Source organism: Festucalex cinctus, chromosome 3 (assembly GCF_051991245.1).
Source record: "Festucalex cinctus isolate MCC-2025b chromosome 3, RoL_Fcin_1.0, whole genome shotgun sequence".
Taxonomy (NCBI): Eukaryota; Metazoa; Chordata; class Actinopteri; order Syngnathiformes; family Syngnathidae; genus Festucalex; species Festucalex cinctus.
Window position 1 is genome coordinate 31,568,879 of NC_135413.1, and position 22,813 is coordinate 31,591,691.

At 38.8% G+C, this 22,813-nt stretch overlaps 2 protein-coding genes across 2 annotated transcripts in view; one reads left to right on the plus strand and one right to left on the minus strand.

The window, feature by feature from the left end:
• Window positions 1-22,813, minus strand: part of LOC144016457 (RNA polymerase II elongation factor ELL) — an 88,401-nt gene that overhangs the window by 10,492 nt on the left and 55,096 nt on the right. The window contains exon 16 of the transcript XR_013282914.1: window positions 7,326-7,430. The gene's annotated coding sequence lies outside the window, so the exon portion shown is untranslated. The remainder of the gene's footprint in view (window positions 1-7,325; window positions 7,431-22,813) is intronic.
• gnrhr4 (gonadotropin releasing hormone receptor 4) lies at window positions 167-21,772 on the plus strand. The gene is made up of 4 exons (XM_077517628.1): window positions 167-243; window positions 2,201-2,856; window positions 17,944-18,148; window positions 20,815-21,772. Exons 2-4 carry the CDS (start codon window positions 2,311-2,313, stop codon window positions 21,264-21,266), a joined length of 1,203 nt encoding a protein of 400 aa, XP_077373754.1. The 5' UTR covers window positions 167-243; window positions 2,201-2,310; the 3' UTR covers window positions 21,267-21,772.

Sequence of the window (22,813 nt, forward strand, 5' to 3'; positions counted from 1 at the left end):
TGATAATTTCCCTCGGCGACAGCGGTTGGGAATCACTGGTACAGATCAGGTGACAATCAGTCAAAACGTCATTCAAACTAATCAAAAACAGCGTCTCTCTCTCTCTCTCTCTCTCTCTCTCTCTCTCGGAACCCTCGTGGTCGCATGCAGTCTAGTGGAGGAATAAGGCGGGAGGAAGCAACAGCTGCATGCTCACCAAACACTTTTCGCACGCCTCATTAACGCTCGCGGACCTCGTTCAAGGTGAGTTTGCGTATTAACCAGCCAGTGTTGGCTCTCATCTGATTAGATTTTGAAATTAGCGCTTCCTTCGGGCAATTGCTGCGCGTTTCTTTTGATGCAAGAACGAGTGACTAAGTAGTGGCGTTATTGTCTAATTATATTTCTCAGTAGCGTCGTTGTAACCAAGCTGTTGTGGTCTATCATTTGATATTTGATAAAAACAAAAACAAACAAACAAAAAAAAAAAACGCTTAATTGAGCAGAGGACAATGATGACTGGTCTGTTATGTTAATGATGAAGTCACTGCATTATAGCGCAAAACTGATATTGCAGTGGTGGTAGGAAGACTTTAGAAATAATATTTCAATATTTCACTTTTTTTTTTTTTTTTTGTAGCTCAGCTTGCTACATTTGTATGAGAAAAAAAAATACTTGCCTTTGAACTTCAATAATGTTTTTCATGTTAATTATAACCTCATATAAACTTTTGTTTTATGACAAGTATATAAAAGGCAGACATTGTTTCGCTCACTCAGATATTGAGCAATGATTTTGCTGTCAGACAAGATGTTTGTGGTTATGGGGGGGGGGGGGGGGGGGGGGGGCGCACCGGTTGCATGAGGCAGATGTTAAAATGTCTGTTCATGTGTGCGTATATGATCTCGCCTGAGGAGAAATAGGCAGAGACTTTATAGACGAGCCGTCAAATTGTATTTGAACTGTCTCCTTGCATGCAAGTTTTTTATTTTATTTTATTTTATTTTATTGAAGTAAGGTCAAAATATGTCCTCTAAATTGTGTACAGAGTAGAATGTTGTTCGCAACCTTGCCAAATTGGATGATTGAAAATATTGGAATGTAGGATGAGGGTGCAAAAATTGTAAAAAAAAAATCAAGCCGCTCGCTCCCATTCAAATGTTAATCAAATATTTCTACTACGACCAGGAAAAATTGATGCTTCTTCATCTTGCGTCTTTTTCTACACATAAATGTTTGAGCCGCTACGATGTATCAGCTGAAAATCTCTGGCGGCTTCCCCACCAGGTTGTCACATGGTGGAAAAACGAGGCGAGGCGATGAGGCGCTCGAAAGACCCACACCCCCCACTTTTCTGTCTTTCCCTGCTTTGCATACGTGCACTTGCAGCCAACAACGAGGCACTCTAAAGTGGCCACACCAGCGTAAAACTCTGGTCCACATGTTGCCTGTCAAGTCCAACAATCTCATTTTCCCAGTTGGACTTAGAGGAACAAAAGCCCACTTTTCACTATTCCGTCTTTTAATGTGTGACATACGGGCACTCGTGGCCAACAATGAGGCACTCTAAAGTGGCCACGCCAGATCAAAGCTCTGGTCCACATGCTGGCTGTCAAGTCCATCCGTCCAGCTATCCATCTATTTTCCGAGTTGGACTTGGAAGAAAAAAAAATACTTCTCACTGTTCAGTGATTCTCTGCATGACATACGTGCACTTACAGCTAACAACAAGGCACTCTAAAGCTGCAACTCCAGCCAAAAGATCTGGTCCGCATTCTGGCTGTCAAGCCCATCCATCCAGCTAAAAAAAAAAAAAAAAGCCCACTTATCACTATTCAGTCTTACTCTGTGTGACATACGGGCACTCGTGGCCAACAATGAGGCACTCTAAAGTGGCCACACCAGCCAAAAGCTCTGGTCCAGATAGCGGCTGACAAGTACATCCATTTTCTGAGTTAAGACTTTTAATTCTTTTTTTTTTTTTTGCCGACTTCTCACTAGTCTGTCTTCCTCTGCGTGACATACGCACACTCGTGGCCAACAACAAGGCACTCAAAAGCAGCATCTGAAAGGAATGCTTCAAAGTACGTCAAGTGGTGCCTTTTTTGCCACAGATAAAAAAAAAATGAAATGGTGAAAACAGTAACTCTACTTCTGTGTGGAGTTTTCAGCAATTCTCTTCAAATATGTTAAAAACAAATCTCTGAATTCATTTTCTAGGATCTTGAGAACTTTCCCACGCAGTTTGCACACTTCAGTCTGGGGGTGGATGCAGTAAGGCAGAAGGCGCGGACTCTTTCTTCCGGATCGAAACCTTGCGCTGGTGCACGATGCTCCACCAGCTGGAGGACCCGGAGGCGGCCAACGACAGCTGCACGTGGGCCACCGCTGCCGCCGCCGCCGCCGTCGCCGCCGCCGCCTGCAACGTCACCTCGGCCGGCGACGCGCTCCAGCTGCCCACTTTCTCCACGGCGGCCAAAGTGCGAGTCATCATCACCTTCAGCCTGTGCGCCGCCTCGGCCGTGTTCAACCTGCTGGTGCTGTGGGCGGCCGGCAAGGGCGGCCGGCGCAAGTCGCACGTGCGGATTATCATCATGAACCTGACGGTGGCCGACCTGCTGGTCACCTTCATCGTGATGCCGGTGGACGCCGTGTGGAACATCACGGTGCAGTGGCAGGCCGGGGACGCCGCCTGCCGGCTGCTCATGTTCCTCAAGCTGGTGGCCATGTACTCGTGCGCCTTCGTCACCGTGGTCATCAGCCTGGACAGACAGTCGGCCATCCTCAACCCGCTGGGCATCAGGGAGGCCCGGAAGAGGAGCAAAATCATGCTGACCGTGGCCTGGAGCATGAGCATCGTCCTGTCGCTCCCTCAGGTAGCGCAAGATGACCTTTTTATTCTATGTTTAAAGACTGTCGTCACACATAGATTGTAGATTCTCGTTGTACATTTGTGACTTAAGTCACATTTGTAGACACTCGTTACGTATTTGTGACTTTAGTCACACATTTGTAGATTTTCGTTAGGCATTTGTTGATTTTCGTTACGCATTTGTAGATTCTCGTTGCATATTTGGGACTTAAGTCACATTTGTAGACTCTCGTTACGTATTTGTGACTTTAGTCACGAATTTGTAGATTTTCGTTACGCATTTGTAGATTCTCGTTGCATATTTGGGACTTAAGTCACATTTGTAGACTCTCGTTACGTATTTGTGACTTTAGTCACGAATTTGTAGATTTTCGTTACGCATTTGTAGATTCTCGTTGCGCATTTGGGACTTAAGTCACATTTGTAGATTCTCCTAGCGCATTTGTGACTTAAGTCACTTTTGTAGATTCTCGTTGCGCATTTGTGACTTAAGTCACAAGACTTTTGTTAGTCACACGTTTGTAAATTCTCGTTGCACATTTATGACTTAAGTCACATTTGTAGACTTTTGTTAGTCACACATTTGTAAATTCTCGTTGCACATTTATGACTTAAGTCACATTTGTAGACTTTTGTTACACATTTGTGACTTAAGTCACATTTGTAGACTTTTGTTACGTATTCGTGACTTTAGTCACACATTTGTAGATTCTCCTTACACATTTGAGATTTTAGTCACATTTGCAGATTCTCCTAACGCATTTGTGACTTAAGTCACGTTTGTAGATTCTCGTTGCAGATTTTTTGACTTAAGTCACATTTGTAGATTTTCATTACGCATTTGTGACTTAAGTCATGCATTTGTAGATTCTCGTTGCACATTGGTGACTTAAGTCACATTTCTAGACTCTTGTTGCGCATATGTGACTTAAGTCACATTTGTAGGCATCCTTATGCATTTGTGACTTTAGTCAAGCATTTGTCGATTCTCGTTACACATTTGTGACTTGCATGTGTACATGAATTTGTAGATTCTCGTTGCACATTTGTGACTTAAGTCACATTTCTAGACTCTCGTTGCGCATTTGTGACTTAAGTCAATGAAGTCACATTTGTAGGCATCCTTATGCATTTGTGACTTTAGTCAAGCATTTGTCGATTCTCTTTACACATTTGTGACTTTAGTCATCTGTTTGTAGATTTTCGTTGCACATTTGTAGATTCTCCTTACGAATTTGTGACTTAAGTTACATATGTAGATTCTCGTTAATTTTCTATTCCCCAGAAAAATATTTTGCCGACGGGAAGAGCGTGCAGGGTGCTGACGGGTGCCCCCTAGATCATAATTCATACCCCTTCAGCAAGTGCAAACGGGCAATAGTTTCGCCAGAAAAGCAAAACATAATTTTTTTGTCCAGAGTTTTGTATATACGACTTTGGTCAAGGGTGCAGTGAGTTGAGTGCAAGCGCTATAGAAAACGGACGCATGTACTGTATGTTTCTGGTTAATTACAGCCATTTGACTCCCATTTGTCCCAGCTGCACTTTCCATCAACCAGCTTCAACCGGCTTCACCTCATTTATGGTGTCACATTATCGGTCGAGTAGGTCCACGAGAGCGTATCACTCTGACATCACACGTACGTTCCGCTAGCAAAAAAGCTCAAGCATCGTCAAAGTAAAGCAAACCTTCCTTGAAACGATTGAGGAAATAGGAAAAATGGCTTCTTCTCGAAGTTTCAATGGGTGACGTGTCAGTTGATAAAAGACGGTACATAAGGAAAATTAGTTAGAAGCGAGACAAAATGATGGACGTTAATTTGATTCCAAAATAGATTTGGTGGAAATTCTTTGACGTCTGGCTAATTGATTGTAAAGCGAGCTAACTCAAAAGACGAGTACGCAAATGTTCTCATTCGTCAGGGTCATTTCATTCTCTGTTTGTCGTCTTGGAGAAAGAAGGACATTTCACCTCGCATCTGAGCAGGCTTCATTCAGCAGCTCTTGAATATAGACTAGATAAAGACAGCTCCAGTTTGACTTTTGGTTGCGTAAAGGCAACAAAATTAGCGGCATGGCCCAACCGTAAACAGTCTGACTCCTTTGGGATGCCAAACAAGATTCGTTAAGATGCCTTGCAGAGACGCCTTGGCGTTCGTTAGGCTGGCATCAACCTCGTTAGTATTTCATTATGTTGTTACAAAGATGCTGGAGGCAGCTGAAAGCCAAAAGCGGCTTTGTTGTTATTTGTGACAGGCTAAATGAGTGAGTCTCTTTGGAGGGGATGAAAGGACGGCACCGGACGCGAGCGATTGGAGTCGTCGTAAAGCTCCTCCTCTGTTCTGGATTCTTTTCCGATATCAAAGGTGGAAGTTTGCTGTGTTGAAACGGGCTCGCGAGAGCTGAATGCAGCCTCGCTTCACTAATCCCGCCAAAGTCCCCGATCGAAAGCCGTGACTCTCGTTTAACATGCAAACGCGATCCTCAAATGTGGCGCATTCATGACGGCGTACGATTATGGAAAGGGGACGAATATCCAGCTTCATCCATATAGCGGCGCAATTTACGCTAAGCTAGCATTAGCACTGTAAACAAACCGCCGTTCGTTACGGATGCTATGTTGCTAGCATTAGCCTAGTGTTAATTTTGTAAAATATTTTCGTCATCACACATTTTTCACCGGACGAGAACTAGACTAGATTAGACTAAAACTCCATTAATAAACAATAATTGGGACTAAATCAGTATGCATTTCCGTCGACTAATAAAGACGAGACGAAAATTTAGCTCACTTAATAAAGACTGGCCTAAAATCCATGGACATTTTAGTTCACGACCAAAGACGAGACGGAAGTTATGATTTTTGTAAAATCCCGTCTCTGCTAATCTGTTACGAACACCCTTTCAAGTCTGCAGCTAACGAGTGCAACGTAACATTAATGCAACAGCTGTAGGCTAACGTTCAAACAATGTTAAATCTGACCGCTAACTAATGCTAGCTAACGTACTAGCTTGTAGCTGTAATTGTGTGTGAAGCTGTTTTAAATCAAAAAGATGACAGAAAGTTTTATGTAAAGTAGTTTTAGATGAGATGGAAATGTTCAAAATTATCTGCTGAGAACAAAAATGTAAAAGGGGCGAAAAATTATTGTCCTGACCGCTAACTAATGCTAGCTACCTTACTAGCTTGTAGCTGTAATTGTGTGTGAAGCTATTTTAAATCAAAAAGATGGACAGAAAATTTTATGTGAAGTAGTTTTAGATTAGATGGAAATGTTCAAAATTGTCTGCTGACAACAAAAATGTAAAAGGGTGAACAATGATTGTCCTGACTAAAACTAAACTAAAACTAGACTAAAATGTTGACAGTTTCTGTTGACCAAAATTAGACAAAATTATGTTTTCTTGGACTAAAATAATCGACTTATAGTCGACTAAAAGGTGACTAAATAAAAATGAGATGAGGTTGACTAATTGTGATAAAAACGTGTTATTGAAATTGGACGAAAACTGAGACTACATTTAAATATGGCCGATGAAATCAACACTAGCTACTATCGTGTTGTGATTTTCCTGGAGTGGATATTCCAAAACAGTTTGGAAAAGTTTTGTTTTTCTTGTTTTCAGTTCCAAGTCAGTGGCAGTCATTGCTTTTATGCCACCTGGAACTACCCTGCTGCCATTTTTTTTTTTTTTTTTTTTTAAAGGTCTTGTGCGTGGGCCGCGTCCCCCCCAACCTTCCCTGCTTGTTAACCAACCAACGTGAGAGCATCAATCTGATGTGCTACAATGTGCAGTCACTGATTGGACGCACACTGGCTCGCGTTATTTATTTTATTTTTTTTTCCTCCCACGGTAAGAAATGTTTTACAGAAGAGGCGATTACACAGCATGTTGATACGATAATGAGGAGGTGGGGAGGGGAAAAAAAAAAAGAACTGTAAAGGTCACAATTTTATTGCCCCCCATGTGAAATGAAGGTGTCTTAATAAGCGCACTGTTAGTCTATTTTGGCGCCTATGCTCCTAATGAGACACTTTTGATCTTTGTGCGTCAAATGGCGCTAAAGCTCTCACATGTGCCGTGTTGTGTACAACTAACTTCACATGACATGTTTGACGTCTTCATAATTTTATTTATGTATTTTTTTGTTGCAGCCGCCAAGCAAAGCTCACCTCATCATCCTCATCCAAAAGGCAAATACTGTCCAGTGCCACTTGACCTCCCAGATATGTGTTTGTCACCAGACAAAGTAGAGTATGAATACGTTCCTGACAATGTCATATTTTGTCATTACTTGCATTGCTCCTGGAATGATATTGTTACATAGCCTGACACTGTCACGCAGGAATTCTAATAATCAGGATCCGACGTGAAGCCTTTTCGGGTGGTGGCCCTGTCAGTGCCAGAACTGCCACAGGCCTTCATTTATAGCAATTCCAAAATTCATAATAATTACATACGTACGCCTACCTGTGGCTGAACTAGTGAAGTGCTGTAGTCTCAGTGGTCACAATGCACGCGTGAGTATATTTTATGTATCATTGGATGGATGGGAAGGCGGCGATCGAATGTGCACTGCGGGGGTAAAAAGAGCAAAGAGAAAATTCACAATTGTAGATGTTAAAAAAGTACAAACCTGTTGATTTAATCACATTTACATTTCATCACATACATAATGCCGCTGCTATGTGAAAAACACGTGTCCACTTTTGTCATTTTTTACATTTTTATCTCATTCTCCCTCGGCCATTTTCACTGAAGCAACCCCATTACTGGATTTTGACTGCTTTTGGAAGGCCCACAGAGTATTGTATTCTATTGCTATAAAACCACCAAAAGAAAAATAAGCATCTCTTCTTTCATCAGGAAAAAAAAGGCATGTTTCTATCTGTTTTGGTTTTGCAGCAATTAGCATTAGAATATAGCTAAGTTGCATTACAAATCTGTTTAAAACAGTGGGGGGAAAAAAAAATTACAACATGGCTCTGTTTGATCTCTTATACTCTTCTGCCACCTGCTGGCTGTTTTTGTAATAACTACCATTGCTTCAAGCGTTTTCTTCAGTTCCGAGGCTGCATCAAAGCCTTCTGTATGCTCTAGCATAAAACACATAAAAAACGTATAAATACGTCTTTGGGAGCAAATGAGTTACGTTTTTGGGATGAAACTGAAAGCAGACATTTTTTACATAGCGGCGCCGGACAACAAAATGTGTGCAATCCTCACAAGAGTGACTCACAAGTGGCCCAAACTATCCTATAGGTTAAAGGTCATTGGTGCAAGCCAACATATCACCTTTATTGATTTACGCAAAAGGTGGCATCGGTACTTGAATAAGAAGAAGTCAAGCGAGGGCTTGAAAGCAGATTTATGAAATGTTTTTTAGCAGGTACATCCACGACAACCTTGCTGGTTTGTAAGAGGTCCCCGTAGGAGTTCTTAATTAAAAGAAATTATGTTCAATGTTTGTTTGTAATTAATAAGGTCTTCTTTTTTTCATCCTTGTGCAGAGTGAATGAAAAGCAAGAATCGTGTACTAATTAAGATGATTAACAAAAAATGAAATTAACTTCTACAGAAGTGAATGAAAAGAAGACTCAATCGTGCACGTTGTGGCTCAATTTCCACTTTTTGGTGGAATTGGAGTTTGTTGGCACTTGATGTTGTGACTGTTTTTGGGTTGGGTCATGGGGTTATTTTGTTGTTATATTGTTGACATTGTCAGTTGCTATGGCCCTTGTATTATTTGTAGTTGCTTTGTCCCTTATGATGATGTATTGTCACTCATATTTTGTCTAATCGCTCTTATTTTGCAGTTGCTATGCACTGAAATGATGAAATTGTCGGTTGCTATGCAGTTGCTATGTCTCTTGTCATAATGAAGTTGTCCCTTACTGTGCAGTTGCTATGTCCCTTGTACTTATGAAGTCGGCTGCTATACAGTTGCTCTGTCTCTTGTGATAATGAAATTGTCCCTTGCTATGCAGTTACTATGTCTCTTGTCATGATGAAGTTGTCAGTTGCTATTCAGTTGCTATGTCTCTTGTCATGATGAAGTTGTCAGTTGCTATGCAGTGGCTATGTCCCTTGTAAAGACAAAGTTGTCGGTCGCTATGCAGTTGCTCTGTCTCTAGTGATAATGAAGTTGTCCCTTGCTATGCAGTTACTATGCCCCTTGCAATGATGAAGCTGTCAGTTGCTATTCAGTTGCTATGCCTCTTGTGATAATGAAATTGTCCCTGCTATGCAGTTTCTATGTCCCTTGTAATGATGCTGTCAGTTGCTATGCAGTTGGTCTGTCTTTTGTGATAATGAAGTTGTGCCTTGCTCTGTAGTTACTATGTCCCTTGTAATGATGAATTTGTCAGTTGCTATGCACTGCAGTTGCTATGTCACTTGTAATGATGAAGTTGTCAGTTGCTATTCAGTTGCTATATCTCTTGTGATAATAAAGTTGTCCCTTGCTATGCAGTTACTATGTCCCTTGTAATGATGAGGTTGTCGGTTGCTATGCAGTTGCTATGTTTCTGTAATTATCAACCAACCAGTTACAGGACATACTAAGAGAACACGTAGTATATTAATTCTGCATTCACAACAGCTCCAATAAGTTTTTTTTTTTTTTCCGTGAGATAAGTGCTCCATAAGTTCTTTTTGTTCCAGGGACGCGCATGTGCACGTGACTCAAGTCAATCTCATCAGCATTGAGCCACGTCGGAAGCCCACCGAAACAATAGGAAGCTTATCTCACAGGGGGACGCACATATGAGCCATATGACGAGATCTATTTGCATGCTTTCGCCTCACTGGGTGTGAAGGGTGTCGCTTGCCGTGACAAAAAAAAAAAAAGTTGATCCAAATTAATTAGGAGCCACAGATGCTGACACAAACAGCATCAAGTCAACTTTTTCTTCGACTTAATAGACACTTTAGTTCGCTTTTTGATGCAGCGGGAAACGGGCAACTTAAAGCGTAATAGCATGTTCACTTTTTCAAAAACAAATACACTCAGCGTATAAAAAAATCTACACACCCCTTTTCAAATGACAGCTTTTTTTTGTGATGTGTGTGGTGGAATATATGTGACGACAGGACTATCGTGCTCAAGCTCAACCGCACAAAATCGTGTGCACTTACGCTGTGTTATGAGTCACACTAATGGTGGGGAAAAAAAATAAAAATGTTTCGGTGGAAGCACATCACATGGCAATTGTTTTCAATTTTAGAAAAAAAAAAATCCAAGTATGCGCAGGTTGTGATATTTATGATGAATGTATCATTTTTCTTTTAATAGCTAAAATCTCGTCAGTACCTCAATGAACCAGTGACGCCTTCATTAATTAATGTGATAAGCTCCTCAAGGTGGAGTGATGACATTTTAAAGTTGGCCTGTGAAGAGCTTGAGTTTGAGCTGTGACCATTTCCAATGTCAAAGTCAAGCACTGTTGATTTGACTCACGGTGTTTTTATTCAGCTCGAGCGCCTCTGCCGCTCTCGTCCTCGCCTCGTTGCCTTCTGCCATGACGTGAGCAGCCAGGAAGAACTCGAAACTGGACATTTGTGTCCACCTCAATTGCATTTTTTGATCCTTGAAAGGTAGGGCTGCTCGATTATGGGGAAAAAAATAATAATCACAATTATTTTAGCAATACATTTAAATCACGATTATTCAAACGATTATTATTATTTTTTTGTAAAAATTAAGAAAATGCATTTAAAAATATAAAAATTAAAAAAAAAAAAAAAAAAAAAAAAAAAGGTATTAATTATGTAAGTTCCTTTTGGACCAAACAGAATTTATAATAAGATTTATTTATTTATTTATTTATTTATTTATTTATTTAGGCAAAAAACTTGAAGTTTGAGTGCAGCATGTGCACTGTGCAGTAGGACGATCTTGTTTTTTTTTTCTTTCTTTCTTTTTTTGTACAAAACAAGAAAATGTTCAGGTGTAAAAATAAATAAATAAATAAATAAATACAAATTAAAAAATATTAAGACAGATAGAATTCTTTGAAACTAATTGTTAATTAAGTTCATTTTGGACAATTTTTTTTTTTTTTAAAAGGTGCGGATGTATAAATTTAAACAACTCAAAAATGAGTATTAATATTTTTTTTTTGTTACGATGATGCTGATTTTGTAATTGTGGAGTGCAATAATTGAAATTGAAATTGAATTTCAATTAATTGCACAGCCCTACTTGAAGGATCCAACTGTGTTCATGCAAATGTGATAAAACCTTCCCCCCGGGCTGGGATATTTGTCTGATTTTGGTATTTCCAACCTCCGCTCTGGAAGCATATGACTCGAGCACAAACAATCGGGGGGGGGGGGGGGGGGGGGGGGGTGAATAGACACAAGGTAGGAATATTAATAACAACAACTTATGCCAAATGATTTGTATGAGACAGAACAAGGTAATTGGCCTCCATATTGACTGGAGCGTTTCTATGCCAACGCTGACTGTGCATCATATCAAACCCGCAAAAGTCATTTTTCAAGTAAATGTGTTTTCTTTCAAACGTTTCAGACACCTAAACGGCCATTTAAGCGAGTCGTGCACTACTTAAGAGAAACCCAAACAAAACACATCATTTACAGTTGTATTCCCAAGATCAAAACGCACAAAAGGAGACACAACAAAATGGCTTGCTGACATCCTCGGCAATGAATGTCTGCATTGAGATACTTTAAGAGTGTCGCACACGTCCAGAATGAACAAGAACAAAAGCGGAAAAGGAGAATAAATGGCATATTTTCTTCACTTATCACTTCCTGTTGGATATCGTGAATATTCACCCCACATGCAGGATACTTGAAAGTGAGAGGGAGAGTGCGATCGACAAAAAACGGACCAAAACCTTGCACAGTATGCACGTCCACATTTGGTCAATGGCATATTTTATATTTTATACCGATATGTTTTTTCAAGGAGACCGCTAACCGATATTTCAAGCCGATACGTATTTGCAGAAAAAGAGAAAATATCAGGGTCAAAATTTTAAAGTTGTTGTTTTTTTTGTTTTTTGTTTTTTTTTAAATATAAAGAGTTGAAAGCTTTATTTAAAAAATTATAACAAAAAAAAATTGCAGAGCTTCCAGCGTCATTAGCCTCATTCGCGTCATTAGCTATGAAGCTAAATTAAAAACTAAGCAAGTAAATAGTTCCCTAAAGTTTTCTATTGTAAATAAAGTTTTCCAAAATTTCAACATAATTTATTAATTTTATTTTAATTCATTTAAAAAAAATAAAAAGTATAGTTTCAGTTTCGTTAAAAGGCCCGTGCCAATAGTTGTCATTTTACCGATAATCGGCCCGGATGATCATCCGTCTATCCTTGCAATAGTTTCACTTTCCACTTGATCTGCTTGAATGATGAAAAGTATCAATATTTGGATCTGAAATTGAATCTGGAGCATAAAAATCTGGTATTTCATCACTAGAAACCCTGATTACTATCTCTAATCAGCACACCAATGGAGATCTTAGAAGACCGCAACGGTTGGATGATGACAAACAAAACAAAACACATGGATTTTCCCCAGCTGTTGTGCGTTTTGGCATGACCTCGCCTTGATCCCCTCACACAAAATTCTCCATATTTCAGAGCTACACATTTCTTTAAATTGAGTCCCTTTAAAGATCGTGACGCTGCCCTCCACTGTTAAATTGTTGAGCGGTATGTAAATAAGGCGTGACTCAGCATTCATCTAATAATTCTTAAGAGCCTCCTACATGGCCAAGAAGCTCCGTTAAAAGTAGCCCATTAGACACGCAGGGCGGTATCGAACCGGATAGTTAATGTGCTTCGGGGCGCCTTCGGAGTCTTTTCACACCCTTAAAAAACATCAACTTCATCACAAGAGAGGTTGGAGAGCATCGAGAGATTGGAAACTTGGAGGACAATGAGCCTTGAGCATTTTAAAAGCATCAGCTAGAAAATTACTATGCTGGGGGGTAGTGGGGGGACAAAAAGAAAAGTTTGGCATGGATGAAGAAAAAAAAAGTTGGGGGGAAAAGTGAAAGAGTCACTTTGAAAACTTTGCTTCTATGTAGGGCACTGCTTCTTAATTAGTTTCAGATCTGCGCTATCCCCAGGAAGAAGAAAATATTTGAATATTGTTTGTCTATAAAATTGTTATAAGTACACCTCATGACATTGTACCGTTATTAACATTAAAGAAAACAAAAAAAAATACAAATCTGCTGAACAACTTCATTAGCATTAATTATACATCCTGCGCACACGCTGACAATGAGCGTGCCACTGCCCCCTATTGTAGCGGAGGTGCGATTGCACTTTATTTTAAAGGGATGCTTTACTTATTTAGCCATTTTTGGCAGTCAAACATTAATATTTTGCCTATAATAAATTTGATAGTCATTATTTTTCATGTACAATTAGTACCTTTAAAAACACATTCTGCAACTTGCTGTCGACTGAAAATGACATCACAAAGGGCTCAGGTAACCAATCACAGCTCAGCTGGTGAATGTCACATGACCAAACCTAGAAAACAGATGAGCTGTGATTGGTTACCTGAGCCCTTTGTGATGTCATTTTCAGTCGACAGCAAGTTGCAGAATGTGTTTTTAAAGGTACTATTTGGACGTGAAAAATAATGAAAGTATCAAATTAATTAGAGTCAAAATATGAGCTTTTTATTGCTATAATGGGCCGTTAAAGTCACAGGGCGGCCATCTTGCTCCTCCCACATCGCGAGCAGACTACTGAGTGAAACTGGCAGATTGGGCCTTTAAGCATATAATTTATACATGTATTTAAGGCAAGTTGTAAAATGTCCAAAGTCCTCTTGTTTATGTTTAATAAATTTAAAACATCATAAATCATTCTCTTTCCACTACGTACTGTCTCAAATGTTCTCCAATTTCGATACTGTAAATATATAGGATCGTATGCCGAGAAACGTTTCTTGGGAGGGGCAATATGGCGGCCTCGCCACCTCAAAAGTCAGCCTAGCCAGTTATATATATATAGATCAGTGGTATTTTATACTTCATAATGCGTCACAAATTTTCAAGGCGAGGCAGGTCTGGACTGCTGGCAGGCCAGTCTCACACTCGAGCGAGTGAAGTGAGCACGCAATTTAACGCCTCATTTGGAATGTTAGTAAGTCAGGCCGGAAAAGAGCCAATTTTTTTTCATAGTCACATGTGGGATCTCTCACATTTAAGAAAATAAATAAATAAAATCAGTTCAGATGCTCAGATGAAGTCTGCACGTGTGTCCCGTGAGTTGATTTCTCTCGGCTTCGATGTCTGACGGTGTAAGACGTCTTCATCCGAAGGACTTGCCCGCAGGGAGTGTTTCTGTTTTCCGCTCAAATCAACTCTGGGATTTCCAATTCTCTCTCAAGAGAGAACTCACCGCCGCCGTGTCTGGCCGCGCTTTACTTAACAGACCATTTCAAATCTTTCAAAGAAACTTTCCCTGCTTGTTTTGCTTCAATAGTGTACAAGATAAAATACTCATTATTGGTACAATTTTTTGTGCTTTCCTCCGAGGAAAAACAAACAATATTGTGTATGAAATGAAGACATTATCATGGGGAATTTATTTATTTATTTTTTCACGAAAAATGCTTTGTGTGTATTTAAAGGACCCCAAGACAACATTAGAAGTTGAAAACCACTCAAATATTGCTTTTATTTGTGATTTGCATTTAAATTGGGAGCCCACATGGCACAATACTAATCTGCCTGCCACAACACATCTTGCGTCGAAATGTTAGTTAATCGATTCTAAAAATATTCGATAGTGACAGCACTACGTTATTTCATCCCAGTTGCTGAAGAGGCATTGTGTTTATATTAGGGATGTAATGCAATATCGTGATATTAAAACTGCCACAATATCGTCGTCGTCATGTTCACGATATTTAAATGCCGCACATTTGTGAAAAAAGTCAGGTTGATTTCCATTTGTGCAGTTGTAGCACCCTCTGCTGGCTAGTTTTTTAGTGCAGTTTAATTTTCATTAGGCATGTTTTGGCCCTTCTATGTTTAAAATACACTAACTGTCAGATGAAGGGGAACGTAATATGCTTATAAAATGAGTCAATATGTGGAGGAACTCAATGTGTGCTTGCATTAGCGAGTAAGTCCCTCAATATTAAGTGTTATTAGAGATTGGAGGTAGTTTATATGTATTGTTATGTACAAAATCACAATATTGTGCTTTTTTTTTAGTATGAGCTCATTTTTTTTACAATATTGTGACCTTTTTTAAATATCGCCACAATATCGTGATAATTAATTATCGTACCATGAGCTTCATACCGTGCTAAAATCGTATCGTGATATTTGGATATCGTTGCATCCCTAGTTTTAACACTTGCAAAGCAATTGAAAAGAAAACCTCCCAGCTTAAAAAATGCCACATTTATTATGGAGGACCAAAACTGCCAAAATTCAACATAAATAAATGACTAAATAAATCAATAAATGACTAAAAGTGAAAATAAAAATGAATATAAAAAAATATAAAATTCAAAAATTAAATATATATATATATATATATATATATATATATATATATATATATATATATATATATATAATTTTTTTTATTTCCATTTATATTTTTTTTAATTAATTTTTTATTTTTATTTTTAAATCCATTTATTAATTTATTTTGGCGGTTTTGGTACTCCATAAATTCATGTCCACTGTTAAAAAAAATTAATAAAAAATTGAAGAAAAGGACTGTGAAAAGTTTGCATTATATGCTGGATGAAAATGTCACTCAATAACCTTGACATATCTATGAGACTAGATGCAAGAGTCAAACGTAGTTTAGCTTGAAAAGGGCACGTGAAGGAAATGAACAAGTGAAAATTGAATGCCTGAATTGCGTGTACATGCCCCCCCCAGTTCAAACCCAGTTGCTAAATTTACCGAGGCCAAGCAGTAGCTGCCAGATGAGACCGGGTAACCTTGATTATGGACCGGGCTCAGGAAAAGGATCAGGATGCAATATGTGTGAGATTTCTTGACCGTGAATCTGATCATTCATGAGGAATTTGTTGGCATGTATGAAGTTTTAGCAAGAAGAGAAAATCTTACAAATGTCACCGTCGGCGAGGACGTGTTGCGCCATCTGAATTAATCCGTCGCCGGCTCGAGAGGGCGGTGCTAAGATGCTGTTGCTGCTTAGCTACGTGGGAAGAATACGTACGTTCAGGAGCGCAGGTTATTATGAAATAACCTCTTGATTCTCATGTAAATTGCGGGCCCACAATGTGAACCGAATCTCACCAAAATGTCTCTCCTGTTGTGTTGTCCGTAATTCTTTGCAGCACGTTCATGAATTGGGAATTACTTTTGAGATGGTTCATGAAAATGAAGTACATAATTTAATACGTTGAACAAGCGGAGAGTGAGCCAGTCCTGTCCATCAGGTCTGGTCAACTTTGTAGAGCTTTGTACAGGCAGAGAGTAGCCAAAAAATTTTACTCAAGTAAGAGTAGCGTTACTTCAAAATTACATTACTCAATTGAAAGTAAAGAGTAGCCAAGTAAAAAAAGTATGTGCTGAAAAGAATACTCAAGTACTGAGTAACTGCTTGAACATAAAGTCTGATTTATTTTTTTAAACAATGTCATCAGACAGAAAATTATACATATATAAAATATATATATATATATATATATATATATATATATATATATATATATATATATATATATATATATATATATATATATATATATATATATGTATATGTATATGTGCAAATTCTGGCGTCTTCAAATGATAAAATAAAAAATAAAAAACGTTTTGAGCTCGAACAGCAGTGCAAGCTACGACGGCGTATTAGGGCCGTGTATATATATTTTTTTCTAGAGGGTGGTGGAAGTATGCCCAGAAAAAGTCGCAAATTTGCGACTTTCTAAAGTGGCAAATTTGCGAGAGAGAAAAAAAAACTCGTAAATTTGAGAGTTTAGAAAGTGGAAATTTGTGAGCTTAGAAAGTGGCAAATTCGTGACTTTCTAAAGCAGCAAATTTGCGAGTTTAGAAAGTGGCAAATTTGCCACCCTCTAAAGTCGCAAATTTGTGAAAAAAAAAAAAAAAAAACTCGTAAATTTGCCACTTTAAAGCAGCAAATTTTCGACTTTCTAAAGTGGCAAATTGGCGAGAAAAAAAAAAAAACATCATAAATTTGCGAGTTTAGAAAGTGGCAAATTTGTGAGGAAAAAAAACTCGTGAATTTGCGAGTTTGTAAAGTGGCAAATTTTTGCCACTTTCTAAAGTCGCAATTTTGTGAAAAAAAAAAAAAAAAAACTTGTATATTTGCCACTTTAGAAAGTGGCAAATTTGCGACCTTCTAAATAAAAGTCAGTCAAGCGGAGCGCTTCCCGAAGTCGCACAACAAATTTACAAATTTAGGAACTCGGTGCACACAAAAGGCTCATTTCATTATTAGGCCTGCCATCGATTATTGAGAAAATGTAAGACTTTCAAGCATTATGGCCTTTTACACAGGTAAAAGTAAAAAGTGTTGTGTGGTAAAAATATTCTTAAGAAGTACTTTTTTTTTTTTCTTTTTTTTTTTTTTTTACCCAAAAAGCTATTCAAGTAAATGTAATGGAGTAAATGTAAGTCGTTACTACCCACCTCTGTGTACAGGTACCAATTACTTCTGAACCAGTATCAGATTGTATTGCTTGTATTGGAGAATTGTGATCTGGTATGCCCAATTTTAGAGTGCCTCAACACATCCCTTCAAAATCATACGCCAACAGTTGATGGTTGCTTGCCAGTTGCTGTCAGTAATGTCAAAGAAAGCATAACTGCGGCAGAACACGTGAAAAATTCCCAAATTATCGACAGCACAGCATTGCGAATGTGTGAAACATTCAACCTGAGCCAACTGAAAGCCTCCCAAATGCTTCGCGGGCACAGCTGAGGGCCGTGTGCCTCTCTCTTTCTCTCTCTATCCTGTCGGATACCCGAGATTCGAGAACTGGAAGTTTTCAAGGTTCTGGGCTGCTCACGTAGGCTTTGCATTGCAGCCTTGAAGGTCTGCGTGATGGTCACTCACTATCGCTTTTGTTCACGCAGATATTTATATTTCACAACGTGACCATCACGGTGCCGGAGAACTTCACCCAGTGCACCACCCACGGCAGTTTTGTCCAGCGTTGGCAGGAGACGCTCTACAACATGTTCACCTTCGCATGCCTCTTCCTCCTTCCGCTGGCCATCATGATCTTCTGCTACACCAGAATCCTCATCGAGATCTCCAGCCGCATGGCTCGCAACAATTGTAAGTCGCGGCTCTTCGTCAAATTCAATTCTCAATACACGAGATGAGTCTTGGCCGACATTATTGAGCCACGGTACGCAATGTAGTTTATATTCAGAAAAAAAAATTGTGGCCAGAGATCAGAGATTGGGGCGCTCTGAATAAGCACAAAAGGCACATCCCCAAAACCAGTGTTCATTTTGACAAGAAATTTGAATTTAGCTTTTAGTTAGTCTTTTGACGAAAAGTTTGAGTCATAATTGTGGGAATGCTGAAAGCATTCCACTACTGCTGACGACTGGATGGGTTTTTATGTGTCATTTGTCATTGTCAAGTTACTACTTCATAATTATTACAAATACTACGACTATTACTAGTAATTCATATTCAATTACTATGTAATTTTCACATAATTTATCCTTCAATTTCCTACATAAACATTCAGCGTAGCATTCAGCTTTCAGCATTCCCACGCAATTTCTCCAGAAATTGCACTTAGTCTAGTTTAGTATGCGACTATATTTTAGTTTTAATTTGCGCTGTCAAACGGTTTATTATTTTATTTTATTTTTTTAAAATCAGATTAATCACAGTTTAGAATTTGGATAAATCACGATTAAATGAATTAATATTAGCATTCAGCTTTCAGCATTCCCACGCAATTTCTCCAGAAATTGCATTTAGTCTAGTTTAGTATGTGATTGTATTTTAGTTTTAATTTGCGCTGTCAAACGGTTATTTTTTTTTTATATCAGATTAATCACAGTTTACAATTTGGATTAATCACGATTAATCGCTTCATTAAAAAGGCTTTTTCTTAACATTTATTGCCCGCCAAATTTGAAGCGCTCCTGTTTGTTATGTGTTATTTCTTTCTACATTTAATGTTATGCAGAAGTATTCAGCATTTTCTGTCCTCTTTTTCTAATCAGTTAATTACTTGCATAATTTAAAATGAAAAAAAAAATGACCCTAGTATTTATTGATATGAACGTCATACACAAAGATTTATTAAATGGTTGTAGTTATGTTTAATGCTCAAACAGAACCCTGTGCTACCGTTAACGTAACCATCCTAAAAGGATCATCTGCAGTCAAAATTAATAGTGTGATTAATCTGCGTTAATACGATTATTGCAATCATTTTTTAGTGGTTAATCCGTGAGTTAACGCTTTAACTTTGACAGCACGAGTTTAATCCAATTTTAGTCGATGAAAATAAAGAGCAATTTGAGTTTTCCTTCAGCATACATTTCAACTTTTATACAGAATTTTAGAACACAGCGATTTGTAACTGTAGTTTAACACGCATTTAACACAACACGGTCCTTATTAAACTTTGTTTCAATGTTGACAATAATATGCCGTCTTAAACTCGTCATCGTCTGAATGCAAGCATCTATTTTAGTTTTCATTTCGTTTTCGTGATGAAAATTTGACTTTTTTTTTTTTCCCATCAACAAAATTATCACTGCCAAAAACTGAACTGCCTCAACAAAATCACAAAACATAAGCCTAACTCCCAAACAGACTTTATTGGGTGTTAAATGTCCCTGCGGCACTCGAGTTGGCAATTGGTGCACAAAGACCAAAATGCATTTTCAGCACGTTTTCAATTTTTCATGATGGACCCCTGCTTTCCGCATAGATTTCCATGAAATGCCAACGCATCCGCAGGCTGTTTGAGATGTGAGACACATTCGCGGTGGCAGCGCAAAAACTATACAGCAGCTTGCCTCTGTTCTGTCACACAAGCGTATCTCACGCGCGCACAGGCCGGAGCCTCTTTCTTATCGAACCCGCAGACGTGATTTACACGCAGTTTGTGTCCGGTACCGTGGTGAAAACAAAGTCTGAGCGGGGGAATGGCAAACTTCGACTACCAGCAGGCAGGCTGGGGAACTAATTGGCTGGCTCACGCTCAAGAAGCATGTAAACATTCATCAAAAAATATAAAATGTCCTGGTGGGTGGATGCTCGTGTGTCCAACATGACAACATCCACCCTCATGACGCCGGAAGCAAAATGGAGAAAAATCCGTTGTGTTGTGGCTCCCACCAGTATAAACACGACATTCGGATTAATATTGGCTTTAGCGCTGTCACAATCGAATGAATCGATGAATCTATCGATTATTCAATCGATTAATCAACTAATTGGATTCATTTTACTTTTGCATTAAAGTCTATTACAAAAGTATTTTTTTGTGATCACTATTTATTAACCGGTGATTGGTGTTTATTTTGTACTTCATATTCGTATAGTGATTTAAAAAAAATGATTGATGTTGTACTGTTACGGTTCAATCATTTTTTTACAAAGTAAAAACAGTTTGCAACATGTTTGCAAATGTCTCATTGAGACAGTTTCAACAGTAAAAAGTAAATATTTTGTCTATTATTGAACTTAAATGCCCATAGATTTTAGTCCAGTTTTTACTAAGTACATTTTCTTCTAGTCTTTATTACTCGACGAAAATGGCGATTTAGTCCCAGTTATTGTTTATTAATGAGGGTTTTAGTCTAGTCTCGTTTGAGTCTGATGAAAAACATGTGTTGACGAAATTATTTTTGTTTAGTTTTCCGTTTTCGAAATGAACACTGGTTGTAAATTGTTAAACATTGAAGCGAGCGCCCCCGTGAGCTTCCGCAACGCTAACGAAGCCTCGCGTGTTTCGTGTGTTTCAGTGCTCTCCCGAGACGTTCACCTCCGCCGCTCTCACAACAACATCCCCAAAGCGCGCATGAGGACGCTCAAGATGAGCATCGTCATCGTGACGTCCTTCATCATCTGCTGGACGCCCTATTACCTGCTGGGCCTGTGGTACTGGTTGTTCCCGCAAAAAATGGAGGAGACGGTCTCCCACTCGCTCACCCACATGCTCTTCATCTTCGGCCTGTTCAACGCCTGCCTGGACCCCATCACCTACGGCCTGTTCACCATCCACCTCCAGCAGGGCCGACGGGATTACAACCGGGCGTCCAACACGCAGATCACGACGGAAAACAACCACTGCTTCGTGCACATGGCTCGCCGCCACGTGGCCTCGGCGGGCCCGCACGCGGACGCCGAGGAAAGGAGCGACAACAGCAGCATAAATAGCGGCTCCAGGCCAATTATGCCCGTTACGGAGATTTGATTTTGGGAATCAAAGTCCAGATGTCAGCCTATGGAGGACCAAAAACTGATCAAAAATAAAAATAAATTAATGACTAAATGAAAAGAGAAACTGATAGAGAAAATCTAATTAAAAAATAAAATACAAAAAAAATAAATTTGACCATCGAAAGTCTGTTTGCAATGGCGAGTCTCACCCAAGACATGCTTCGGACCGCCCCCCTTATTTGAATAACATTTTGACCTGACAAGAGCATCTGCAGCATGAAATAAATAAATGTGAGAGCAGAGCATTTTTATTTATTGATTGATATTTAATTCTATTTATATATTTATTTTGGTATTTATTTTGGTATTTATTTTTATATTTATTTTTTGAATCTCGCTTTTTTATTAGTTTTCATTTTTACTTTTAAAAATTGTTATATATATATACACATAATTTACATTTAGATTTTGTTTAAGAAAATATTATTTAAATGAATAATAAATACATTATTTAAATAAATATTTAATATTAATAAATGTGAGCGCAGTGTTTTTATTTATTGATATTTAATTCTATTTATATATTTATTTTTACTTTATATATATATATATATATATATATCATTGTTAATTGTATAATTAATTATGTTTATATTTATATTGTCTGCGATTGGCTGGCAACCAGTCCAGGCTGTACCCCGCCTACTGCCCAAAGCCAGCTGCGATAGGCTCCAGCACCCCCCGCGGCCATTGTGAGGAATAAGCGGTCAAGAAAATGGATGGAAGGATGGATGGATAATTATTATTTATGTAGTCATTTATTTATTTTTCATTTTGTCAGTTTTGGTCCACGATACTCAGCCACTCAAGTCCAAACGCTCGCTTGGACAAAACGCTGCTGACTGATGTGTGCCGTTGCTCTTTACAGGATGTGCATTTCCCTGGGAGAATGTTCGTCACAATGCATTTACTTCACAAATCCAGAGCGAAAAAAAACCATGCACATTTCTAAATATATCCCGCTTCATGCCCGTGGAAAGGTAGAAGTGAACCGGGATTCCCTGCCTGACTGTCACAATGCGCTAGCTCCTTAACGACTTGTTCGGACGTGATGAGAAGCGCTGAGCGATATGGCAAGCAAAATAAGCATCTGTGAAATGAACTCAAGTCTGCAGCTGGCGGATGATGGACGGGCATGTCAAGCCGAGTGTTGCCACGGTAACCACAATCTGGATCGTCGGCGAGAGAGCAAATTTGAGACACCAAAGTTTTTTTTTTCCCATAGTCAAAAATGTAAGCCGAGCCCCGTATTGAAAGTCACTTCACGGCATGTTGAGGACTTGCATCACTTTGTGTGTATTACTTTCTTATGTCACTAAAAAACAAAAACAAAATTAATTTGATTGATGTTGGATTTGATCTCAATCCAACGGAACCTTGGTTGTCGTAGGTCCAAGTTTTGTAAGTGGTTTGCATCAAACTCATCAATCTGCTCTTATGACTTTACCATTCATTTCCTGGAATCAAACAACCGTAAAAATATACATTGTTAATATTTTGCGTTTATGGGATGGATTGAAT

Excerpts from the sequence above, each read along its gene's own strand:
- gnrhr4 (XM_077517628.1), top strand. The coding sequence starts at position 2,311 with ATGCTCCACCAGCTGGAGGACCCGGAGGCGGCCAACGACAGCTGCACG. Across the intron at positions 2,857-17,943 it reads TCGTCCTGTCGCTCCCTCAG|ATATTTATATTTCACAACGT; the intron begins GTAGCGCAAGAT and ends TTGTTCACGCAG. Across the intron at positions 18,149-20,814 it reads CCGCATGGCTCGCAACAATT|TGCTCTCCCGAGACGTTCAC; the intron begins GTAAGTCGCGGC and ends CGTGTGTTTCAG.